The sequence below is a fragment of the Oreochromis aureus genome, linkage group 7, assembly GCF_013358895.1.
Source record: "Oreochromis aureus strain Israel breed Guangdong linkage group 7, ZZ_aureus, whole genome shotgun sequence".
Taxonomy (NCBI): Eukaryota; Metazoa; Chordata; class Actinopteri; order Cichliformes; family Cichlidae; genus Oreochromis; species Oreochromis aureus.
The window spans coordinates 2,269,378-2,296,323 of NC_052948.1; the positions used below are offsets into that span (position 1 = coordinate 2,269,378).

At 42.2% G+C, this 26,946-nt stretch overlaps 1 protein-coding gene across 3 annotated transcripts in view; it reads left to right on the forward strand.

Annotated features, from left to right (window-relative positions):
- cdh13 (cadherin 13, H-cadherin (heart)) overlaps positions 1-26,946 on the forward strand; it is a 384,225-nt gene that overhangs the window by 310,354 nt on the left and 46,925 nt on the right. For all 3 annotated transcript variants that reach the window (XM_039614251.1, XM_039614252.1, XM_039614253.1), the window contains 2 exons: positions 4,584-4,766; positions 4,866-5,119. In XM_039614251.1, the coding sequence (XP_039470185.1) occupies positions 4,584-4,766; positions 4,866-5,119 (437 nt within the window). The remainder of the gene's footprint in view (positions 1-4,583; positions 4,767-4,865; positions 5,120-26,946) is intronic.

The window sequence follows — 26,946 nt, forward strand, 5'->3', positions numbered from 1 at the left end:
TGTTTCCATCACAGCCAATCAGAGGCTGGGCTGATAAAGACTCGTGCAGTCATTTGACCTGGGAATAAAAGCAAATTGTACTCAGGTGTTACTTTATTAAAGCAGTTCTTTTTTTTTAATCTCAATTGGAAAGGGACTCTAGAAACTGATTTAGCAGTCTGGTGTTAGCTGCAAAGTGCTAAATTGAACTATGGAAGTTTTACAGGAGAGCACACAAGTGAACTGCAGCACAAAGTCGGAACTGTCAGATTGTTGTCAGGAAGTTAAAAACTTCTCAGTCTTCAGGCCAGATGGATGAGCCGGCGCTCAATCATACATCAGTTGCTACATTTGAATAGCTGACCTTGCTTTTGAGGCATATGGGTTTTTAATGCCTGCCTGTATTCCTGGAATATTTTTGTTAACTAGCTTAATTGACAAATAGAGAATCTGAAAAGCTGCTTTGCTAAATGTCAGATTCATCAAAAATCTATCTGTGGAAGCAGCCTGCACACAAGCTGTAGAAATTTAATAAAGACACAGGTAAGCTCATTAACTCGCCAGGCACACTTACTGTATGCAGGATTAAAGCTGGGAGCAGTGTAAAAAGCAAGTGGGGAGGCTAGACGGGAAAGTATTCCGTGCCTGGGTGCAGGATTGTGTGAGACGATGAGCAATCACATGCACAATGGTAGCTTGCTGCAAATTTTCACAATGTCTACACCTCGTTCTGCTGAGAGCTAAGCTGCTTTTAAAAGCTGATAAAGCTTTTAAGCGGCTGCTTGAAAATATGTGATTCTTGTCTAACTGAGGTTTCTTTCTAACCACTATGTTTTATAGAGCCACCGAGGGGCTAAAGTAATGAGATGGCTTTATCCTTAATCAGCTGAAAAGTCCTGAAAATGTTCGCGATTTTTGGATTTCTGCGTGTCATATATTTTTCTTTCAGATGGTCTAAGAAGCTGTCCAGTAAAAAGAAAAACCCACTAACTAACATATCAAAAAGACAAACATCAGACGGCTGTGTCGCAGTGTCTCCCTGCCGTGTCGTGGCAATGGAGCAAATGCTTCTCAGAGGCAAAATAGTCTCGTCTTGAGAGATTTAATGTGATGGGCTGCTGTTATGTGTGTTGCATGTCAGAGAAAATCTTTGGGGCAGCAGGGACGTGTCACAAAGTACTTTCCATTAGGACAAATGAACAGCTGCTCAACTGCCTGTCGGTTTGCCTGTCAGTGTAGCCACAACTGCCATCTGTATTCATAACACTTTCTGACAGACATCCAGGAATAATGTAAGCTGATCTTCAGTCATGTGTGTTTGTCTGCGTATGATTGTACATGCTGCAGTCTTAAATATGTGGTTACAATGTAACTGGAATCATGCAGATTTCTTCTTGTATTTCTCTGTTAGAGGACAGCAAAGATGGATCAGTAATATTGATATAGGTAATGGTTTACAGTATTGCACTCAGTGCAGACACATGTTTGCTTACATAGTTCTACTGTTTTTGGTCCTGATGCGTTAGCGCCATAGATCTGCACGAGGACAGGGTTACTGGTTTGAAACAGGCAAAAACTGCCAGCTGCCAATGAAAGACAAATTAAAGGCAGTATAAGAAAAAGGGAGCCTTTTTCTGTACTGGTGTTAATGAGGCAGAGCGCGTTTAGTGTTACTTGGTAAAGCTGACAGATGTGCATACTTTTCCAAGGCTTCGCATCTCTGTCTCAGGCTTTTTGCCAGAAGTTAGGGTTTCTCTTCCACATCCGTCTGTTGGAGAAGAGGTGGAATGAATGTTGTTGACAATGCTGAGATGAAGGTTTTGTGGTTCCATAAATCAACCAGCTGTTTGGCTTTGGCTTGGAGATGTTTGCAGCACGAGGTTAGAAGTGCGCTTGAAATGAAGTTGAGAGAAAACCAATAATTTAATGATGAACAGTGTTTAGTTTTGCAGATATTTGACCATAAAACAACATGTTAAACAAATGTTCACACCATCTGTTTTTTCTCCTTTTTAGCATCCTGAGGTACAATATTCCACTTAAAAGCCACGATCTATGGCACTTTCAGTTTGCCCTGCAAATAGTTCAAATAAAGTACAGGCCCTACTTAATTCAGCCATCAGGCAAACCAAGTGCAGTCACAGTACGTGCTTCTGTTTGCAAAGTTTACTCTGTCATACAAGACCAAAGACACCAGTACAGAGATAATTGTTCTTTAAAAGGAAAATAACGACAGATGTAAACAAAAGCCAGCAGCACAGTCATCAGAATGACGGCACTGAAACTGTCAGCTGAAACTTGACGATATCAATTTGTTTATTTTTTCTTCTTAAGCTGTTGTGCCTCAAATGACTATCACCCAATTATCTTCTGACAGCATGGCATTACCTAGAAGATTCATGGGCCAGATTATTGGAAAGTCAGACATAAAAAGAGATGGGAAGCAGAAAATCAATGGCAGTTTCTTTTTTTTCCTTGGAATCTTAAATGTCTGAAGTGAAGGGCTCTCTGATTTATGGTCACTGCCAACACTGACTGGTTGTCTATCTTTGCCTCTATCTGCATGTTTGAAGGTGTGTGTTTTCCTGCGTGTTCCTTATTAAGTCTCGGCGTGCATGTGTGTCCAGGTCGTCTTTTGTTCTCAGAGCCGCTGCTCTAATTGGATCCGTGTCTGGGCGTGGGCGTCTCGGACGCTATAGATAAAAACAGACTGCGATGCACTCTGACTGTTGTTGTCATTGCTCCCCCTGATCTTTCTTGGTGTGTTTAAGTTATTTCAGGCCAGGTGTTCTGCCCAGTACTTAGTCATGTCCTTATACTTTTTAAGGTGACTGGTTGTTTTGTGCTCCAGTAGGAATTGGAGTTTTATCAGTGGTAAGGCCGCGGCTCAGTGTCCACATCACACAGAATAACTTTTCTCCAAACCACATGACCGCCTCACATGATTAAACCCCGTCTAACTGGCTATTGTCTGTGTGTCTGCTCTTTGTGTGTGTGAGCTTCTGAGTGCGTCTTATCTGCCGTCCTAAGTCTAGACGTGGATGACGGCCACGCGGATAACAAGCAGTTGTTTCTGATCAAGGTGCCTTGTGTATTTCAGGTCAAGATTTTGTGAAACAGCTTACACCGCCTCAGGATTTCCCAGTAAAGCTAAAGCAATTTAAATTCCACCATCCCTCGCTTGTTTACGAGTGAGAATCGGGCCTTTTATGCCTGCAACTCCCTCCTATTTGCCTTTGTAGCAGGCAGCTGTTGGCTCGCGGGACAAAAGGACCAACAGTACACGTGTGAGAATTCACATTCTTAAGAACACTGTGTTTCGCTTCTGTGTGCCCTAAATGACTGTGAATGGTTCAAAGTGTTTTTTTTAAACAGGCTTTGGATGAATAAAAAGGGAGAAAAGAAAGGAAAGAGAAAAAATCAATGTTGGTCTCTCTTCAGATAAATGCACGAAGCCCGGCAGTATAAGGCAGTAAGAGGGTAATCTGTGAAACAACAATACCATAGGCTGAAGAGAGACACAGTAATCTAGGCTGGACCAGCACTATCCTTAAACAGAGTGTTCTGTGTCTGAAAGATTACAGTGTGAGCTCTGACACAATAATGATCCCGACACACACACACACACACACACACACACACACACACACACACACACACACACACACACACACACACACGCACACTGGCAGAACTGCGTATGCCTGTCCAGCGCTTCTTCAAGGGTAACCCTGATCACAATGCAGTCTTTAGCAGGAAGCCCTCCTGGCAGAATGCATCAATAAGAATCTGATTGAGGCCTGCTGCCAACATTGAGCCGTGAGGCAGGGAGTGACTGACACCGCAAAAATAAATGAGATGCGCTGTGGGGAATCGGCTCTGGAGACATAAATGGTGTTTATTGTGTTGTGTGTGCTGTGCGTGCATTTGTGTCCCCGATGTGACTGCATAGAATCTCCTCATCTGTTCTATTAACTCTTAATCACACGCTCTACTTCTCTGTTCTGCCATTTTTACAAATATATAACTACAAAGGACAAAAGTCCTAAAGTCGTTGATTTTAATGTTGCACGGGCAATATAGATTCATACAGAGTATACAAAGTAATGTAAACATAGTTCATAGTTCTGCAAGCAGCAAGGTGTACCACACATTTTGCACACAGGAAACAAAACTGGGATGCACGTGCTCCATACTGCTGCCTGCAGTCCAACCTTTAACATCATGCAATATAAATTTGTCTACTGGACTGTGCAGGAATGCAAAATGTAAAACTCTGCAGAAACATCTTTTTTATGATTTCCCTCCAGACTCGCTGCAAGCACTTTTTTTTACTCAAGATAGAAACTGTATCAACTCGGGGATCTTCATTTGCCCTAATTTAGTAAATTTGTACCTGTTCACATCCAAGTCTGATTGGCTCAGTATGCAATAGCGCTGCCTCTGAAGTTCATTTCACATTCAGTCTTTGAAGCCTTTAAAGTTACATGAACCTACGTCTTCGTCTCTGGAATCACGCTGATTTGTTCTGTTATATTTTCTCGATTCGGGTATCCTCAGCCGGCCTCTCACTAACCTCAACTTGTTCCTGTCTCCCCTAACAGTTTGAAGCTCATGTGTATGAGGGCTCAACGGGCGTTGTGGTCAACCTGACGGTGGATGACAGAGACGATCCGGCCACAGCAGCGTGGAGAGCCATGTACTCTATAATCAGTGGAGACCCTATACAGAGCTTTGAGATTCAGACCAACCCAGACAACAATGAGGGAATGCTGTCGGTTGTCAAGGTAAAGCACTCTGTAAGAAACATTTGGGTACATTCACATATTCTCATAGATAATATAATAATATAAGTCTTACCTTTTCTAATCATTGTCTCCTCTTAGCCACTGAACTATGAGGCGTCTGAATTCCTCAGCCTGCTCATCAAAGTAGAGAACGAGGATCCTCTGGTTCCCGATGTTGGATATGGCCCTAGCTCCACAGCCACCGTCCACGTCAGAGTCGAGGACATCAATGAGGGCCCTGTGTTCTTCCCAGACCCCCTGATAGTCACCAGGATGGAAAACATCCCTGTGGGAAGCTTTGTGGCATCACTTAATGCTACAGATCCAGATATATTAGAGAAACAAAGTATTAGGTAAGCAGTTTTTAGACATATTTTTGTGGTAAAAGTGCAGCAAAGTCAAAAAGAGACTCAGCTGCAAACTGTGGATCGTCTTGGGTAGAATAAATGATGCAAACGAGGTGATCTGGCAGGGGAAATAGTACCTCGCAATTTCACCCTGCTAGATCATCACCTTCCAGCTGCTTTGACATCTCACTCCGTCAGTCCTCACCTGTCTCCCGTCTGCCTGAGCTGTCGCGATCCCATCTTTGTATCGCTAAATACATTCGATCTTCCCAGCGTTCCCCGTTAGTTCATTTTATTTGTCTGCGTAAACAGACAGAATATACTGCCCGGATAATGTGAACTTTATTGGCACAGGCCAAACTGTTCTCCCCAGTCAAGTGAAAAGTCCCAGAATCAGACAGCTCATTAACTTTAACTCTGTTACAGAAGAAGCCCTCTCTCAAATATCACCATCATCATAACTGCAAGGCTATTAGTTGCACTGTGTGCCACAATAAAAATTACTCCTCTTGCTGCCAGAGGGAGTCCCATAGTTTGCTCTGTACTTACATTTTACAAGATAAAAAGTCATCACTGCATTTGTTAACTTTCAGGCCTAATTTCGACTCGTTTCTGCACCTTTGCAGCTGTATGTCATATATAAGTAGCGTTAAGTAAACACATGGGGCTATTATAGACCGAGGGCAATAAAACTCATCAGATCATGACTTTACTGCCCAAATTATTGATACTGCTTTATGTGCTGTAAAACGTATTCGCTGTGGCCGTGTTAAATGCTACATAACGTGGATTTATTATTGGATAGTGTGACAGAGTCAGGACCTCCACCAATAAAGCTTTGATAGCTGCTTGCCTGACATCACACGTCACCTCTATGATCCTATAAATATTAGTAATATTGGATAATACAAACTAACCCCAATGACAGCTTTAGAAGTACCAGGGAGGTCATAGGTGGGTTTTTTGTTTTGGGTTTTTACAAGGAATATGAAGTTTGTTTGTTTTCTCTGTACATCTCTTTACTCTTTAAATATACGCTGTGTAAGTTTTAAAATAAACTCTTTATGGCAAAAGAAACAAAAGTAGAAGTAAAATGTAGAAAGAAAACCACAAAAGCTGGAATCCAAGGCAAATACTTGTCAAAGTCAAAGCACCCATCTGTGCAGCACAGTGCACTTTAACAAGGATAATGATCTGTTTGAGGCTGACAGACCGTGAGCTTGGCACTATTTGGTGACAAACAACATTATTAGACAAATCAAAATGTTGGCGATGGCCCGACATGTAAAGTTTTGGGATCACAGGAAAGCCATCCAACACTCGCTGAGTTATCGCACTAAAAAACCTCGCTGTGGATTATCCAGACCATCAGACTCGAGTCCCTGTCTGAGTCCATCACAGATATACATGGGAAGCTAAAGTAATGTGATAACAGAGTTAAGCATTAAGACTGGGACTGACTAAATATATCAAACTATGTCAGAGTGAGGATGGTCTCAGCAAAGAACACGTTTTCATTAAATATTCAGCAGCTTTACTGATATTTTTGTCATTTTACGTTACATTTCGACTGCATCGTGTCTGCAGCTGTTGCTCTTCGGTAACCTGGTTACCACATTATCTGTTCCTCCAAGGGAAAAATGTGTTGACGCAAGCCTTGAGATTCTCCAGTATGTTCTCATTAAACTACAGCATAGCTGGGCTACTTCCTGTTTGACTCACTCAGGATAGAGAACGTCTGCCATCTGTTTATTGTCCCACTGCTGTAAAATATTGCACTTTTCCTTATGTTTTCTTATCTGTATATCTCTGCCTATTTACATCTTAGGATACAAGATATTAAGATAAATGGGGACACGGTGGGCCGGTGAATCTTGCAAAGCTCCTCTAATTGAATATAACTGTATAGTATCACTGAAATCACTATAATAGGTCCCTTATAAGCTATAGTATGTTGATCATTTAAAAGCCTTTGGTGATCTTTTATTTTTTCACACTTTTTCTCTGGTTTTTTTTACATGTTCTTTGAATCTTTTATGTAATAAATCTTTCATTTTCTAACTTTATCCCACTTTGCTCATCTGATTTTCAGCATGCATTTTATATTCATTTTTATGGACCCTCTGTTTATTGTCATCTCACCCTCTTGACATTTTGGCAGTAACACTGACTTTGAGTTGTCGTAACTGTGACCTGCAGACAGGTTGAGGACATAGTGAAAGACAGACATTTGGAGAGGTGGAAGCAGAACGGTGTGCATAGAATAAAACGGCATTATAAAAAGCAGGAGCTTTCTTTGGCTTCTTCTCTCCTTCCCTGTGTGCGTCTGCATAACAGTGCAGGTGTGTGTGCGTTTCTGTGTATGTCCCAGTGTGTGTGCCCCTGTTGAGTAGGTTCAATGCATTTGAGAGGAATCCATAAATAACCACAGATCCAGGCGTCAGTGCAATTTACACATGCATGCATTTTAATTTGGAGACATGTGTGATTCCGATCCATCTGTGCAGATTTCAGCGTCGAACTGAACTGGAATTAATCATGAGAATATATTTTATATGGTACAATAACAAAGCCCCATCTAACTTTACAAAAAATAGACAATAGTACAGCTTACGTCAATCCAAACCACAAACTGTTCCATGAACCTTTAACATAGCTCTAAAGAACATTCTCTTCGGTATGAGAGTTTATCCCCTGAGTCGCTGAGGCCATTCTGTTCAACTTCCTAAAGAAAGTTTCGCTGGGCACACTTCTGCATTTCTGCCCTACCTGCAGAAAAATCAGATCTACCATGGTGTCACCTTATTGTGTCTGTGCAACAGACAGAAGTGAGCTGCATGCTGTGTAACATGCGCTCTTCGTGTCTGGATGTATAAACAGGGACCTTAAATGCTCTCACATCAGGTGGGGTTACACTTCTGACCTTTCACCAGAACAGAGGCTCATCCCTCCCTATAATAACCTTACTGGAACTATATATTTAATCTACTGAATAAACACCCTAACAGTTTGGTTTATGCGCTTTTCTCACTTTTCTATCGATAGCAACATTCACTTCTGCAAAACATGCTCTGCAGGGTGAAGGCAATTTCCTGTCTCATTTTGGCACAGCAGAGTATTTTCCTGTCTCTGACCCTCTACACAGAGATCATAAAAGCATTAATAACATTTAAATTATAGATTCAACTCAACCATTTAAAAATGGTTCTTAAATTTGGACCTGTAATAAAGGCTAATATACTACCAATATATTTGAACATCTGAATGCATCTATGAAAGCAACATCCCTATTAACATGAAATGGTAATGATGATTATAAAAATAGCAGCAAATAATAGCAGTAAAATATTTCTATTCCTGACAGCCCCCCTGGGTTGAGTAGGTCAAATGCATTTGACACAATTCGTCTGATTCGCTGGTCAGAATCTGTAGCACTCAGTGCCCAGTGCACACATGCATGCCTGAACACTTTGGAGAGCTGCATTTATTCTATCCATCTGTGTGGCACTTTGATAACATTAAAGGTCATGAATCCTCATAAACTTGGAATTAATCCATTAAAAATATATATTTCTGGATGTCTGTGCCTTCTTGGACAGCTGACATCAAGCTAACTCGACAATAACAATAGCTGGTTATAAGCTAACATTTTGTTAGCTAATGTTAGCCTAAAAATGACACTTTCTCTCAGATAAGCTTACATTCTCACTTTATATGAGAGTTTATTCCCTGAGTGCCTGAGGCCATTAATGTTCAATCCATTTTAAAGAAAGTTTCTCTAATGCTGGGTAACAGCTGCAAAAAACGCAGCGCTTACCTGTAGAAAGGTTCAGGATATCCTCAACAACTCACCTTATTATAACTGTCAACAGACAGAAGTGAGCTTCACTGGCTCTTTAACATGTACCGGACTTCTTTCACACGGCTGAGGTAAACAGGGACCTGACAGCCTGCACTACAGATGGTGGAGTGAGATGCTTGTCCTACAGTGACCACTGTAGCTAGAATTATTGGATAGGGGTTTGCACTGTACCTTTAAGAGGAAAAATGCAGTTAAAGATGTACGCATTTTTTCCATAACAGTCTAGTTTATGTGCTTTTCTGTAAGCTTTTCTGTAAATATAGCAAGTGATAGCAACATCAAGAAAAAGAATACCAAGGGCCAATGAGAGGAGCTCGTGAAGATGTGCAGGGTGAAGGCAACAGTGGTGCATGTGGTAGTGGGAGCACTCGGGGCAGAGTAAGGATTTGAGCAAGTTTGACAAGGGCCAAACTGTGATGGACAGACAACTGGGTTAGTGCATTTTCAAAACTGCTGCTCTTTTGGGTGTTCCCTATCTATCAAAAGTGGTCCAAGAAAGGAACTGTGATGAACGAGGGACGGGAAATATTAAATAAACTAAAGAAGTATGAAGGTACAATTTAAATTAGGATCTTTGCTAAGTTTGCCAACACTGGTTCATCCTTTGTGTTGAGGAAAACATTCTTCTTACACGGTCAGGCAATCAGTGCAATAAAGAGGTTTGATAGTAATTATTTCCCACTGTGGATAGCTTCATCATTTTGCTGGTGTGTTCCACTGTGGGAGGAGAAATCAAACATCTTTTAGGATGTAAGCAGTTTTTCTATTTTGTTACTGTGTCCAGAGTGAGTGTGCTACATATTAAACATCTGATTATGAAATGATGGCTTTCGATAAACCTGTGGTGTTTCACCTATTTAACTGATCAGACGCCCTCTCAGTTCTGTGTGGAAACATTTTTGATTGACATCTTCTCCATTTTTATCTTCAAGTTCTTAAAATGAGTCATGCACACACTTGTGTGGGTTTAAAGTGTGTTTACAAGTTAACTAGTATTTTTTAAGAGTAATAAAAATGATAAGAACCAATACTTAAGAAGACAATGCCAACATTAAAACACGATGCCAGATGTTTTTGCAATGTACCGTCAATACACTCAGTAGGAACAGCAAAGCCAAGTACTCGTGCATCAAGTACTTTAGAGTACACAGAATTTCTGCTTTAACAAGAGGTCCTCAAAGTATTCCAATCCCAATGCCATCTATTAAGTAAAAGCAAAAGATTTCTCTTTTAAATGATGTTTCTTTGATTGCTCTCATTTCCAAATCAAATTTCAGTGGTAATGCTAATGACTGCCTAATTTCTGGTATGAAAGAAGAACGACACACTCGAGCAGTTTTGATCAGAGTTGCAGTAAAAATCAGCCGAATTTCTCCTCAGTGAGCACAACAAACTTAAATGAAGGTGAAATCCTTCTTTTTGTTTTTTTGCTAATCTCACTGTTTCTCGGTGACCAGGCAGGACTTGAGGGAGTCTGGTCATCAACACGAATCTGATATTTTGTGAGTCTGAATGAGAGCCTGTGTAATCTGTAAGGATTTTACCACAAAGTACTTAATGGCGCTTTCACACGTGGTCAGGATGACTGAACTGAGATCCACTACCTCCACATTAATGAATGTTAATGAAATGTGGTTTGGAGGCCTGATCACTCAAACGATGATAATTATTGCTTCAGTTAGAGGTTCGAGACTCTGAGAAGATGTCTGAACAGATGTATCGAGGATGGGGAAGGCTGAACTATGGAGCTTCTTATTATCAACTCTGTAAGGTTAATCAAGGGGTGCAGTAACTGATTATCCAGTGTATTACAAGTCTTCCCTTACTATTTTTTTATCAAAATTCATGAAATAACAGATTATTTGCCCGTGTGGGCGTAACGGCTAAGCAAAGAATAAATGAAATCTGTTACACTTTGACCACAAAGCCTTTGAAGTACAGTAGCACAGATTCTGACGGGCCCCTAAAGGTCTCGCAGCAGCTAATGAGCTGTCTTCTCTTCATGATGTAAGAGAAAATGTTTCTTGCACGAATCACATGATGCAACTTATGCGACTAATTTTGTCTGAAATTTTCAACAGAATCAATTAAAACTGCACCAAAGGTAAAACTGTCTTGTTTTTACTGTATTCAGGACAAAAACAGAGCAGCACATGTGCCACTATACACAGACTGACCTGTGGCAGTCTCTACTCTCATTTGGCCCTGTAACTTACACAATTACAGCAAATACGAGTCGCGTTAATCCCGCTCAGTATTTAGGCCAAACCATTAGGCTCTGGCGGATTTGTTTCATGTTTCTGCAGATGGAGCATTCTAGCGCTCTTGACTGGTTTAGAGCTTTAGTTAAGCAGAATGGTTTTATGAAAGTGCTGAGAAGGAAAGCCACATCAGACAGACAGAGCGACAGTGAGGATTGGAGACAGAAAAAGCTGGACTTTTTTTGACAAAAGTTTATCTCTCATAAACCACAAGTGCTCGGGTTGTTGTGTGGGCTCTTGACATTGAGGAAGTATGTTGCACTTCAAGGTATAAGTTAAATGGGAAAGTTTGCATCCTCCAAATCCTCTCTGAGATTTGACTCGCTGTGCTGCTCTGATGTTATTCTGGTTGGCTGTGAAGAGGGGAGCAACTAATCAGAAGTGTCATTAAGAAAGTTTGGCGAATTTAATTAGGTCCCATTTCTGGTGACAAGACTCTCATCAGTTGTCGAATAACTATTTACACTGAAGTAATTGATGCTTGATGGTAAAGGAGACAGGAAGTAGAGAACCTGAGCTCCACTCAGGGCCACGTTTTCAAAACTTTGTGCACTAGCCTGTAGAATTTGTGCTGAGCTGTTGCTAACCAGCTCACACATACATACAAAAATAGAGATGGTTTTGAACGGAAATCATTAAATAAGTGTTGGATAGAAAGTCTGCCTTTTTAATAGCTGTGGCTGCAAAAATAAACATTTCTAATGTGTTGTCACATAGCAGCCAATGTTCAGAGTTCTCCAAACTTGGCCGACTCTCTGCTACGACTTCTCCATCTCCTCCAAAATATTTAAGTTGTTTTCTTCCCCTTGCTTTTGAAAATAGGGAGAATTTCAAACAGTCGGATCATCCATTATTCAGCAGCTACCTGTCTACTTTGGCTTCTCACTCTGGTCCTGTACGAGTTAAAAGGGATGGGACTTAAAAGTAAGAGGATGGGATACTGGAATGTCAGGCATGAAAACTGGTGTCTAACTTTGAGGAACCGAGGCAAAAGAGGAGAGTGAGACAGATCAGCTGGCAGACAGACTGACTACAAGTGTGACAGCATGTGTATGAAGGAGTGTGAGGCGCTGAATGTTTGAAAGGCCGGCCTGATCGGCGTCAGATGGAGTGATTGTGATCAGATCAGCCTGAGATTGTCCCTGCCTGCACCAGGATGACTAACATGGGAATAAGAAAACAGGCAAGACCTGAGAAAAAAGATTCCAGCAACAAATAAAACGTGTAGCTAGTAGAAAAATCTGCTTAATAATACCTATGCTACATTTCTGTCAGGTTTATATGGTTGTATCACTTAAGGCAAAGAAATTCCAATTAACTGCCAGATTGTTGACCTGTAATTATAACATCTGGCTGTTTAATCCTGCTACGACTGATTTTTTGGTCTGATTTACAGACACTTGAGTATCTGTCTGTCTTTGGGTTCAGAAGCCTTCTGCAACCTATAGTAATGGAACAACTTGATGTTCACTGGGATAAAGTTATCTTTCAATTCTGTGTCTGTATAAAGAGTTGTGTCACGTTACATGCAGAACTTCTTTTACTTAGTGTGATTTTGGGCAGCTCTCTCTCTAATTTCCACATTGCAAATGTTTGCAGTCCTGTATCTCGAGTAAGTTAAATATTCTGGTTGTGCCAAAGTGCACAAAGTACGAGGCAATGGGGACGGATGGGAAAATAAAGTACAGAGCAAATCAATTTAGCTGTTGATGAATCTTTACTAGTTGACTAGCTCTAAAAGTCATCTCAAAGTTCAATGTAGCCACCAGTTTGACACCAAATCTATTATAATACGCATAATACACAGTGCATTTAGCCTACAACCAATCTTTCTCCTCGTCTCCATCCATCCATCCATCCATCTTCATCCGTTTTATCCGAGGCCGGGTCGCGGGGGCAGCAGCCTAAGCAGAGAAGCCCAGACCTCCCTCTCCCCAGCCACCTCCTCCAGCTTATCCGGGGGAACACCAAGGCGTTCCCAGGCCAGCCGAGAGATATAATCTCTCCAGCGTGTCCTGGGTCTGCCCCGGGGCCTCCTCCCGGTGGGACATGCCCGGAACACCTCACCCAGGAAGCGCCCAGGAGGCATCCTTGTCAGATGCCCGAACCACCTCAACTGGCTCCTTTCGATGTGGAGGAGCAGCGGCTCTACTCTGAGCCCCTCCCAGATGGCCGAACTTCTCACCCTATCTCTAAGGGAGAGGCCAGCCACCCTTCGGAGGAAGCTCATTTCTGCCGCTTGTATCCGCGATCTCGTTCTTTCGGTCACTACCCACAGCTCGTGGCCATAGGTGAGGGTAGGAACGTAGATCGACCGATAAATTGAGAGCTTCGCTTTTACACTCAGCTCCCTCTTCACCACGACGGACCAGTGCAGCGTCCGCATCACTGCAGCTGCAGCACCAATCCGGCTGTCGACCTCCGGCTCCCTTCTCCCATCACTCGCGAACAAGACCCCGAGATACTTGAACTCCTCCACTTGGGGCAGGAACTCATCCCCAACCCGGAGTGGGCACTCCACCCTTTTCCGGCTGAGAACCATGGCCTCAGATTTGGAGGTGCTGATCCTCATTCCCGCTGCTTCACACTCGGCTGCGAACCGTTCCAGTGCGAGATGGAGGCCTTCACCTGATGAAGCCAACAGAACCACATCATCCGCAAAAAGCAGAGATGAGATTCTGAGGCCACCGAAGTGAAGGCCCTCCGCCACTTGGCTGCGCCTAGAAATCCTGTCCATAAAAATTATGAACAGAACCGGTGACAAAGGGCAGCCCTGGAGGCGCCCATCACCCACCGGGAACGAGCCCGACTTATTGCCGGCAATGCAAACCAAACTCTTGCAACGGTTGTATAGGGATCGAATGGCCCGTAGCAATGGGCCAGACACCCCATACTCCCGCAACACCTCCCACAGGACACCCCGAGGGACACGGTCGAATGCCTTCTCCAAGTCCACAAAACACATGCAGGGCTCTAGATTAACTTTTTGCCATGGTTGCACTGGTGCGCCTAAATTTTATTTTTAGGCGCACCAGCACAAAAGTTAGGCGTACCCAAATTTTTTAACTGCATTGCTTAACACCGCAGTTTTACATGTTCACGTTTTTTTGATTTGTAAATATTGATTTGTAAATGATTAACTAACAACCTTTCAACACAAAGCTCTTTATTTGTAGCAAAGTTCTACAAGAAAGATTACTTAAACATGCTTGTGCTTAAAGTGCTTCACTGAGCTGAAATTTCAACATTAAAGAAATTTAAAACATCTCAAGATATATTAAATAAAAAAAAATCTAAATTAAAAGTTACTCAAAGTGTCAAAAATGCTTCAATCTGAACATTTCAATATCCGAACAACTTGTTATCTTATGGACTGTCCTCCATTGCAGTCACATGCCCCTCAGATGGCCAGCTCCTGTAATTTGGCCTTCTTGATCTCTCCGATGACCTGTTTACTCCTGCCTGCCGCTGAAAGGCAGTGGGAAGAGGGACATTTGGGAGTGCATTTATCGCGGCATATAATGTGTCTTCGATACTGTATGCTTTTTCAGCGTTTCAAGTCGAAACGTATTAGCACCAGTGACAAATGCAGTGTTGCCGGCCATGGTCTTTCCACACTCGCGACAATAAATGCAGTGCATCATATTGTCAGCTTGGCTGTATCTTAGCCAGGGAAACTGGTCAAGCCACTCGAAATTTATACATTTTTTCACTTTTACTTTCACTGGGCTCCGGCTGGGAGTCAATCGTATGTGGCTCATTTTTGATGCCGCTCCGGACCAGTATTTGACAAAAACTGAGAGGTTGTCGGCTCCGTGTCAGACCGCCGGCTCAGAATTTTCTACTGATCAGGCCTTAACGAAAAAGTTATCAATTGTTCTTTTCATATTTTCTCAATACCAACTTCATACACTTCTATCGGACCTGGCTACTCACCCTTCTCTATCTGCCCGCACTTTCAAACGTAAACATACGTAGGCCTGCAGGAATATCTGGACCACGGCCAATCACAGAGGTCCCCGCCTCTGACTATCTCTGATTGGTTTAGAACACGACATGGGCACAATGTGTGTCTGTTGTTGAACACACGGAGACTTTCAGAGTTGCGGAAACTTTTTATTGTGATTTCTCCCGAGAAAATACGGTGCGACCAAGTATTTTTTTACTTGGTTGCACCAGTGCGACCAAGTATTTTTTTTTAGTCGCACTATTGAGTAATTTGGTCGCATTTGCGACCAAATTGGTCGCACTCTAGAGCCCTGACATGTAGACTGGTTGGGCAAACTCCCATGCACCCTCAAGTATCCTTGAGAGGATAAAGAGCTGGTCCAGTGTTCTGCGACCAGGACGAAAACCGCATTGTTCCTCCTGTATCCGAGGTTCGACTAGCGGACGAACTCTCCTTTCCAGCACCCTGGTGTAGACTTTCCCAGGAGGCTGAGGAATGTGATCCCCTGTAGTTGGAACACACCCTCCGGTCTCCCTTCTTAAAGATGGGGACCACCATCCCGGTCTGCCAGTCCAGGGGTACTGCCCCTGATCTCCACGCAACATTTTAGAGGCGTGTCAACCAGGACAGCCCTACAACGTCCAGAGCCTTCAGGAACTCAGGGCAGACCTCATCAACACCAGGGGCTCTGCCACCAAGGAGTTGTTTAACTGCCTCAGTGACCTCGCCCCGAAATTGGCGGGTCATCCCCTCATCCCCAGACTCTGCTTCCTCCTCGGAAGACGTGTCAGTGGGATTAAGGAGGTCCTCGAAGTATTCCTTCCACCGCCTGACAATTTTCTCAGTCGACATCAGCAGCGCTCCGCCAGCACTATACACAGTGCAGGTAGAGCACTGCCTTCCCCTCCTGAGACGCCTGACGGTTTGCCAGAATCTCTTTGAGGCAGTTCGAAAGTCTTTTTCCGTGGCCTCTCCCAACTCCTCCCACACCCGAGTTTTTGCTTCAGCCACTGCCCGAGCCGCATTGCGCTTGGCCTGTCGATACCTGTCGGCTGCCTCCGGAGTCCCACAGGCTAACCAAGCCCGATAGGACTCCTTCAGCCTGGTGGCTCCTGAAGGTGTCAATCTTTTCCGTGTCCGGGCCGGGTGAGGTTTCCCGTGTTGAGTCAAATTAAGCTCAAATGTTTGTTGGTGCCCTTCCATCAATTCCTTTAAGTTTCAGCTCTCAATACATTAAAAAATCAGCCCTCAAAGGACTGCACAGTTAGCAGTTGGTCACTGAGTCATTGCTACAGTGTATCGAGTTTTGCATGTGGGTTCACTGTTAGAAGAGGTCAAAAGAAATAAGTGTAGAGCAGCAAGAGTTGATTTTTTAACCTTTTGAAAACAAATGCTTTCTTAAAAACGTCACACAATCCCCGTTTTTCTTCCTCTAATTACTAATTTTGATGCACATAAATGTTTAGATTTAAGTCAGAAGCTATCAATGATCAATAATCCATTTTCTTTTATACTATATATTACATATATTTAAATGTAATACATTGTTTTATACTGTTCCCATTTGTTCTTTGTTACCTTGTGTTATGGCCCGTCTAAGGGTGGCCAGACCATAACATAAGGGAGACCCCTCGTCGTCCGACCCCAAGCAGCACATTACACAGTCCATACAATTTGATAAGAATTCTGTACAATGAGATGATTAAACACAAAAGAAGGAGCGGGCTATAACTTCGGGGTGGACCGAACGCCAAAACAACAAACAAATGGAGCCTGTCTGAAGGAAAGAAAGAATTAAAGCAAATGACAGCAACTTACCTCCCTAACTAACAAAAACATGAGAAAAGAGTAATCAAACAAAAAGGCAGTCCACCCCTACATGCTCCTGTGTAAATGGGCCGAGGATGAATGGCTGGCCGTCCATGTCGGTGTCATCAAATACGTTGTTTCCAGGTAGTTAGCCAATACGCAGGAACCGTTCCCTCCATCCACCAATGATGGAAAGGCACCTGCACACTTAAATTTGCATATGAGAGACAACATTACAACAGCAGTCGTAACACCTTGTCTTCACTTTCTTTGGATCTCGCACTAACAAACAGGAGTTATAGTCAACATTGTAAATATGTAATCAACCAAATATGTAGCAGCAACACAACCATATCGACTTGTAGACGTGGTCGGGACGACCAACTGCTGAAGTTCAAACTGAGCATAAAGGCCATGAAAGGTGTTTTTGTGCCTTTGAGCATGGCATGGCTTTTTGTGCAGACAGGCTAGTCTGGGATCTTCCCACACGACCATATCGTATCCAGCAAGAGAAAATGTAAGAACAGAATAGTCAGACTGGTTCAAGCTGATAGGAAGGCAACTTTAACTCAACTATAAAAGCAGCTTGCATTTGACTAACCACAACTGGACAATAGAAGACTGGAAGATGCTGATGAATCTGTGACTGTGACTTTCCGATGGGAGGATCGGGATTTGGCAAAAGCAACATGAAAGCAGGAATCCGTCCTTTGACCAGTGGTTCAGGCTGCTGCTGTTGGTGGTTTAATGGTGTGGGGGGAAATCTTCTTGCTACACATTGGACCCTCTAGTACCAACTGAGCATTGTTTTAAATGGCACAGCCTACCCGAGTGTTGCTGTCAGTCCCTTTATGACCACATTGTACATATCTTCTGATAACGCGCTGTCATGTTCAAGAAACCAGTTTGAGATGATTTGAGCTGAGTTCACTGTACACAAACAGTCTCCACAGTCACCAGATCTCAGTCCAATCGATAGTAAACATTTGGCATTGGTAGAGCAGTAAATTTGCATCTTGGCTGTACAGTCATCAAATCTGAAGCAACTGTGTAACACCATCATGTCAATATGGACCAAAACCTCTGAGAAATGCTGACCTTGTTGAATTTATGCCCTAAAAAATGAAGACAGTTCTCAAGGCAAACTCAGTACTAGCAAGATGTACCTAATAAAGTGGTAGATGAGTGCATATCTACTAGTGTTCTTTAGGAAACAGCCCCTAGCTACTGTAAATTCTCAGATGGTAGAAGAAATGTTTCTATATGCACTTCACAGGTCGGTGTGAGTATGATAGTGTTAGACTCACACAGTTTAATTGAGATGGACAACATTTCTGTCCTAGTTTTGATTAACTTGCAAACCAATACAACAACCATCATTACTGTGACTAAAAGCACCCACAGAAACATAGAGAGCAAGGAGCAAGGGTCTCAGAGGTTATTTGAAGTGTAGGCATCATAAGGACTTGGAAATGTATTTGCCACTAGTCTAATTGTCTGAGTGTGTGCAGCTTAAATAAATATCTAAGTGGTGCAAAACGAGGGGATGGGAATCTCAGTAATAAGCAACTGAACCAGTGTTCTCTGTGCTCACAGTGAAATAAAATCACAGTGTAAGCTTAGCCCGTTACTCTGCTGACTTAAGGCTGAAGAAAAACGTTCAAGGATGCAAGCTGCCGGTTTTTCATTTTAATGTCACTCTGCTGAGCAAAACAGGCTGAGTCATGCAGTCTCCTCCATTTTCCTCTCTCTTGCTTGCGTCCTGGGATGTGAAGGGACTGATTACAGGCTAATCAGATGTTTGGAATTTGGTTCTCATTTCTTGCAGCTGAGTAAAGTATCGCCAAACGAGTGTTAAAAGAGAGAAGAGCGAGGGAGTGTGCGGAGGAAACGGCGACAGATCAGGGGCAGGGAGAGGCTTTCATACACCCAGTGTGCCAGCAAATAATTAAAACAATGCTAAAAGATGCCAAGAGGAGAAAGCAGAGAGGGATAGTGCGCTGTGAAGCAGGAGTAAATTGCTTTTCTTCCTGGTAATTATAGGTTTATGCTTTTCAACTGATGCAAAGAGCTGCTATTTTGCACCTTATTATGATAATAACATTTTTTTTGCTCTTCGTTTTGTTACTCAAGCTTGGTAAATTATGAAAACAATGTTACACTCAGTGGGGTCACTCGATGCGTACGTTCAGCTGCACTTGTGCGCGTCACCGGTTTGGACTGTTTTTTCCACTTTCCTCTGTTCCTGCCAAATAATGACAATGCAAACCATTTATTTTCATCTTTGAGTTTCAGGCCACCATCTCTCTGCGCACACGCTGCTGTCGCTGTTAAATCGACACAGTGGGTCTTTGTTCAGTATACTCTGTGGAGCGTCTGCAGTTGTTCAGTGGAACTGGCACAGAGCCTCCTCGAGACTTTACCTGGCTCACAGCAGACGATAGTCAGCGGGCTGAAAAAAGGCTTTGATGCTTTTCTGGTTCTGCAAAGGGAGGGTCAGAGGTAGGCTGAATATTCATATTCAGTCACACACTTGCTAGGTCTGATTTAAGCCATGATTCAGTGTTCCCGGATCTGTTGCTGCACCGGGAAAAGGCAGAGCAGAAAAGCATGTAATGAAAGAAGAAGAGAATCAGATCTGCTGTCTTCTCTTTCTTTTAGTCTTTGTCCATCTGTGCTGAACTGCTTTTATCAAGTTATTGTCACACAGAACGCGTTTAATTTATCAGTGATTATCAGTAGCTTTTGCTAGTGTGATAGTCAAAATAATACCTACAACAATAAATGGGTGATAATCACAGATGTTCCATGATGCAGTAGCTTTTTCTTGCCTACCCATATGTTTTCACTTGAGACGGCTTCTCACGACTGCCAATGAAACTTCTCACCATATCCTAAAAAGAAACACCTTCTCCCCTTTTACACCAAGTTGCTTTGCTCACACACACAAAGACAAAGCTGAATCTGTTTGACAGATGATTGATGCGACACACGCCAGCTTTTCTCGTCCTGCCACATTCATTTCCTCTGTATGGACCCGCTGCACTGTGCTGATACAGAGCAGAAATATGAACAGGTGTGACATGGGTAATTTGTTCACATGGCCTAGAGCAGTAGTTGGCCAAAACTGGGCAGCTCAGCTCAGTTTAGAGTTGAAATCCAGCTCGCAGCGGCTGACCGAGGTCTCTGTAGGCGACCCCAAAGAAATCACTTATGTTTTGAGAACAATGGCTTGCAGAAGCAACAGAGCCGCCATCCAGAAGGGCGAGAATTTGTTTTCTCTCGCTTCTCTCAGTTTCTCTCACTCTCTCACTCTCTCGCTCTCTCACTCCGTCCTTGTGTCTCAAAGAAATGTTAAAAGGAAATTTTATTATATCTCATTAAAAGTAATGCAAATGTTTGTTGAACTCTGATTTCACTTACAATAAATCAGGTCAGTTTAACACTCTGTTTAATGTTTGTGACTAAATGGTCTGTATCCACATTTTTAAAGTAACCTGAGAAATAAAATGAAAGTAGGTCCTCGAGACAAACCTTCACCCAACTGTCCTTACAGCTTTAAGTAGCTCTTCAGCTCAGTGTTCAAACTGGATTTATGCTTTATACAAAGGGATTAAGGTGAGTCCCACCGTAAATACCTGTAGTGCTGGTCCATCGTCCACACCTTATATCCACTACCACAACACTAAATGAGTGTATTCTACAAGTTTAGGTGTTATTAGGTTACTAAACTACCCACATTAACTTTTTTTCCCATCAGCATGTTAGAAATTCAGTATTCACATAAATTGGCCTCTACATACAACAAAACTTGTGGGAGGAATGCAGATTTCTCGTGGTTTTACTGATACAGCTATACGACAAAGCTCTGGAGTCTATGCATATACTTCAGGCCGAGCCACAGTATATACATGCATAATGCAGAGTCCAGTTTTCACTGATTTGTGGTATTGTTTTGCCCTTTTTTCTGTCCCAAATGGTCAGTAAGTCTCAGATGTCATACACAGTGATGACTGTATAAACTTTGCTTAAATGCCTCACTAACATGCAGACAAGCACAGAAGGCGTCTCTGAAGATTTGAAGGTACTCGTACTGGGAATGCTGCGCCTGTGGGTGCAAAGAAACATCAGTTTAAAACATGCAGCTTGTAAACAAACTAATCTGCACATTCTGCCAGATTATTGCTCACACTACAACAGGGTACTGTCAGACGCCCATGCAGGTTGAGCTGGGACCAGACTGGTGGTGCTGGGTCACAGTTCTTACCTGAATTGGAATTTATTGAGATCTTTGGTTATAGGGATACTTGTGCTGAACAAAATTCTGACTCGTCCCAGATCACCATTGCAGAAGCAACAGAGCCAGCCATCCAGAAGGGCGAGAATTTGTTTTCATGGTGCACTTACTCACAGTTTCAGTCTCATGTGTCCCCGTCTTATCGTCATCCTTGATCCCTTCTTATCTCGCCTTCCCTGTTCTGCCCCTTCTTTTTCTTTCCTTCTCCTCTCGCTTTGCTAACCGCAAATTTGGATGAAGCGTACAGTTGCCGTAGCCAAACGCAAGCCGGCACAACCTCTGTACTTCTACTGCTTCCCTTGATTGATGTTCTCATATCTATCGCTCACACACACACTCAGCGGCTCTCAGATAGAAACAGACTATTAGCATTGGCTCTGTGCCGTCTCCATTCTCACAGTAAGTTAGAAGAAGATCTCGCTGGCAGAGGAGAAAGAAGAAAATGATAGAGAGACAGATAAAGACAGTGAGCTAAAGTTAGTGCCAGCTCAGAGTCCAGACAGGAAGAAGAAGATGGAAACAAAGGAAACAAATGAGACAAGTGCATAATAGTGTTTACTGTGATGTGCTGTCATTGCCAGCCGAGTGCATTACTATACATCCATCTAAGTTGCGGTGCACTGCACAAAACTGAAACTGTGTTCGTGGGTTGTGCATGAGAAATTAAAATTGGTTTTAAAGTGATGGTTGCAAACGCTGAATTCAGAGTTGTAACAGAGTATCGCAGGAGTGCAAATTGGCCAGTTTATCGAGCGACCCAGAGGTGCGTGACCTTCTCCTCTCCACGTGTACACATCCTGCAAGAGTTTAAATATTTAAATTGGATGCATTTCCCTTTTCCTCACATAGCCTTATCATTATCCTTTAAAGACCCATGAGAACACCTGGGAACCATATATTGTGTTATTTGACTCTGATCCTTGTCTCATTATGCATCGCTATCTTCTTCTTACTGTTGGGCATTTTAATCAGGAAAACAGTAGTTTAGCTTCCAGCCTTTCCGGCGCCCCTACCTGGATTCATTATGTGTCTTTGAACAGCTCTGTCCTCTCTGAATATGAATGACGCCTGCATCGCTCTGATACAGGTGTGTGTGGAATGAACTTTGTCACAAGAATTTTTTTCCCTCAATTGTATTTGATTATTCAAGGAAGTAAAAAAATTACCATATAAGGATGAAAAAATAGCAAGATGACTGAATAAACACTGGCACCAGCTCGAGCATTTTAGCATCTTTTTTTTCATCACCTGCTCAAAAACAGTCCATAGATTATCTGAACACAGAAGAATATGTAACAACGACTTTAACCCTTACATCCAGTGTGAGGCAAATTTGACCCGATTGGATCTGACAGCAGGAAAATTTCACTAAAGTTCATCCATTTAGTCTGAAATGTGGTGAGTTTTCACAAAAATGTTATACAGGAAAAAGACTATCAGGGGGCGTGCTTTTTCCTTTCATGCCCCATTTTTGTGGAACAACCTCCCTCGAGATATTAGGCAGACATGCTCTGTGGAGGGTTGTAAAGCTAAGTTAAAGATCCACTTGTTCACCGTGTCCTATGTGTCGTAAAGTTTCTACTGGTTCTATCAGTTTTTAAATTGTCCTGTTTTTTTCTGTATTGCGTTATTTATTTATCTTTTTTTATCTTCAAATAGCTGTTCAGCATATTATTATCATTTTCATTATTATTGTTGTTAATTTAGTGGCTAGCACTGTCACCTCACAGTTAAAAGACTTCTGGGATTATACAATTATAAAATCACCTGAGATGCCAGTGTGGGACATACAAACACAAATGTTTCCTACCATCCATCTGCTTATCCTCTTTCCAGGGTCGCTGGAGCCTATCTTAGGCATGTCTTAGGGCAAGAGGCAGGGTACACCCTGGACAGGTTGCCAGTCTGTCACAGGGCTAACACACAGACACAAACCATTCGCACTCACATTGTGCAAGGAATTGTGCAGGAAGCAAACACAGGAGCACGTGCAGCCTGATGGTGGAATTGAACTCAGGACCTTCTTGCAGTGAGGCAACAGTGCTAACCACCGTGCTGCCCCTGTTTCCTGCCGTTACTTTAAATGCATATACTAGTTTGCAGTAATCACGTTTTAGGCTCCAAGTGTTAATTAATATGGAGATTCTCATTATAATTATGAATGACAGTTCTGAGGATTTTTGATGATATAGAACTAAAGGCCTCGTTTCATGGCTGTAACAATGTTTATATAATGAATAATGAATCCCAGCAGCTTCAGATGCTCCTGGCAGTTTCACTTTTAAAATCTATATTTGTGAAAGGAGATGTTTTCTGCAGAAACATGTTTTACCTCAAATATCGACTTCCCTATTTTGTGAAACACTGATTAATGAATAATTATCCATTTTTTAATGTCAGATAGTTTTAATCCTGAATTGATCAGTACTTCAAAATTTGTTGAGATATATTATGAGGGAATTGTTGCACCATACTGTGAGGGTGTAGAATATGAAGAGCATGTAAGGGTTAAACTAAAAAGAGGCACAACTCAATGGATTAAAAACTGGAAGGGCTGGAACTTCAATGCCAGGAATATGAAGCTAATCTAGTAAATGGGAAGTGTTCTGCTAGACAGCGATTGGCTGTTTAAATGCAAGCGATGGAGAAAAATGGCAGAAAACTGAAGTAAAACGAAATGCTTTCTATGTATGAAAGCAATGTTTTTTTTTTTTTTCAAATAAAACAGTCATAATAACAGAAATTATAAGAAAAACCTAAATGACAGTGGTGCACATTCGGCAAAGGGAAGAGAGAGCCTAGATATTCATTACGTCGCTGTAAAACCAAGACAGGCTCAGCAGGAACACAGTCTCAGCTTTAAGGGGAAACAGATGAATTCAGCGTATGCTTTGAGAGTTTCATGTGGATTCTAATCTAATCTTTTAGTCTCAGTAGAGCAGGCAGCTGTTTTCAGTAAACAATCTCTCATACGCGCTGCATATGGCAGAGAAACAAAGTTAGCTTCAAAGTTGGTGAAGCTAGCAAAATATTTAGCTGCTAAACAGCAGAGGTATCCCTCAGGGGGGGATAGTGGGGTAAAAGGTCACCACGTCAAATTGTGACTAACTCGTTATGAAGTTTTGTCCCTGGCTGGCAAGCAGTTAATGTTGTTTAAAGTTTAGGAAACTAGCTTGATTTAAATTAAGGAGTGGTCAAAGTCATTATTAAGTGACCCTGAATCCTCCCTTAGTTATGCTGCAGTAGGTGTAGGCTGCTGGGGATTCCCATGATGCACTGAGTGTTTCTTCTTCACCTCTCTGCAGATGGCCCCGCCCCTCCCTGAGCCTGGTTCTGCCGGAGGTTTCTTCCTGTTAAAAGGGAGTTTTTCCTTCCCACTGTCGCCAAAGTGCTTGCTCATAGAGGGTCATATGATTGGTGGGTTTTTCTCTGTATGTATTATTGTAGGGTCTACCTTACAGTATAGAGATTTGGTGCTGTATAAATAAAATGGAATTGAATTATTAAAGCCATACTACTGAACCTGTGAAAACTGTTGTGTGATATCCTCAGGGGGTTTGACGGGAGCTTCCCTTTGTCTGATTTAGGACACTTAGAAAACAGGAAAAAACCAACAAAAATGCTTTTAGTTGGAGTATGGAACATGTAGCTTAAGGTTCTTGAAACTTCACACATCAGAGACCAAAATCATAGCCGCTTTTTCCATCTGCCTGCACGAGTTCTGCAACTTTTTCCAAGTGAAGTACTAAATCACTAGAGAACCTATTCAGGCTACAAAAGGGTTTGTTTTATGTGTAACTATAGTTTGAATGTTCACAGGGGACCAGGACAGGCATTTTACACCCAGCTCTGTTCTGCCAACATCACCCTACTTCCATATAATTACTTATTCTTTGCAAAGAAAAAAATATGGAGGTTTCCAATGCATGCTTTATGTTGGACAAATTCAGATTTGAAGCTCTGATTTGCCTTCCTAACTTCAGAAATGCTTGCATGATTGGATTCGTGGGTGTGAGCAAGTAATCATAAGATATTTAAACAAGTGTTGATGCTGGGCAAGTATACTCATAGAACCAGAGTTATGCCAGTTGGCTTTTTCAGTGTTGTTTTGTTTAGTTTTAATGTAGAATTATCATGAACGCAGGTCATGACAGCCTGTGTTGCTAATAGTTTAATCCTCTGTTTGGAGGCCGACATGTTTTTAATTACCTGTAAATTGTATGGATATGCTTGTGTTTATATGGCCAACAAAACGAGTTGAAAGCATAATAATCTCAATATTTGAATTTAAAGTAATACTTGGTCAAATTCAGAGAATATACATTTTTAACCTTGCTTGGATAGCGGATCCCAAAACCTTATGTGTATTTAAAAAAGGGATTTACACAAACAACTAGACTAAATTACTGCTACTCTGAACCGGTGCCAGCAACATTTCTTAGGCTACTTAAGTCTAAAACAAACAAGAGAAACAACCTGAATTTATGCAAACGGTGTTCCTTCAGAGCACTTGCGAGTCAGCTTTCATCTTCTCTCTAAATTAGCTCTTATTGCAAATTGTCTCTCTTATTCTGTGTATCCCACCCACACCTGCTATTGACACAAACATAATCACAGATGCACACATTGTATGCCAGCATTTTGTTCCTGTTGTAACTGGATTACAAGTGGGTGGCAATCCTCTTTTTCCCCCCGCGCTGGCTCACATCTCTCACACATTCACCGCAGCGACAGTGGATCTCTAACTTCAGATTAGGATTTAGGGAAGAGTTGTCAAACTTTTTCTTTGTGTATTGTTTAAGACATTTTAGATTTAACAAGCCCGCTTGTTTTATGTTTGCTACCAAACTCATATTTTATGTAACTCCATATTTTATGGATGACTTACTTTTTGAACCCCTTGTAGTCTGATTTTCTTTCATGTGTCTGGCCCTGGATCACTTCTAATAGGACAATCGGACAATTGCAGCCGACTCCTAACATCCCGACCTGTGTGTGCTCTTACAGCTAAGGACAATTCCTCACTGAAACATTCCCAAAGCCATAGCAGGTCAGAGTAGCCCCTGAGGGTGTAGCTCAGCATTGCAGTGGAAAGAGCGATATAATGGCCACCTCTGTCCAATACTGGGGTCACACTGTGGCCCTCTTGATGCTGTACTTTCTGCAACTCTAGTAAAATCTGAACAAATCACCTTGCTGTCCTAGTACTTATTTCACAATAAATGCAGGGTGCTGTGCATCTATAGGTCATTTTTGCTTTAAACTGTGTGTTTTACCGTATGTTGAAGTGTGTGTGTGTGTGCGCTGAGCTACATTAGTACACGTGCAGCATTGTGTGTGTGGTCTGTCTCATTTGTTGACTGATTTGTTTGGACCTTTTCTGGTTTTGGAGATAAACACGTTGAAGCAGATATGAATATTCCTAATGGCTTTTTAATGTCTTTGTAATTTGCCCTTTAAAGGGCTCTAATGGACTGTCCCCATGTTTGCACAGAGAGGAAAAAACAATGGCTCTGACTCATTTGGTGGTTACCTTTGAGCCTGCACTAAAGCAGACAATATCATTACACTCCTTTAGAGCTCCTCCCGTAGGAAGAAACATAATACCGTCATATTTTACACCAAGTGTTTGTGTAGCAGCGCATATTTAAAAGG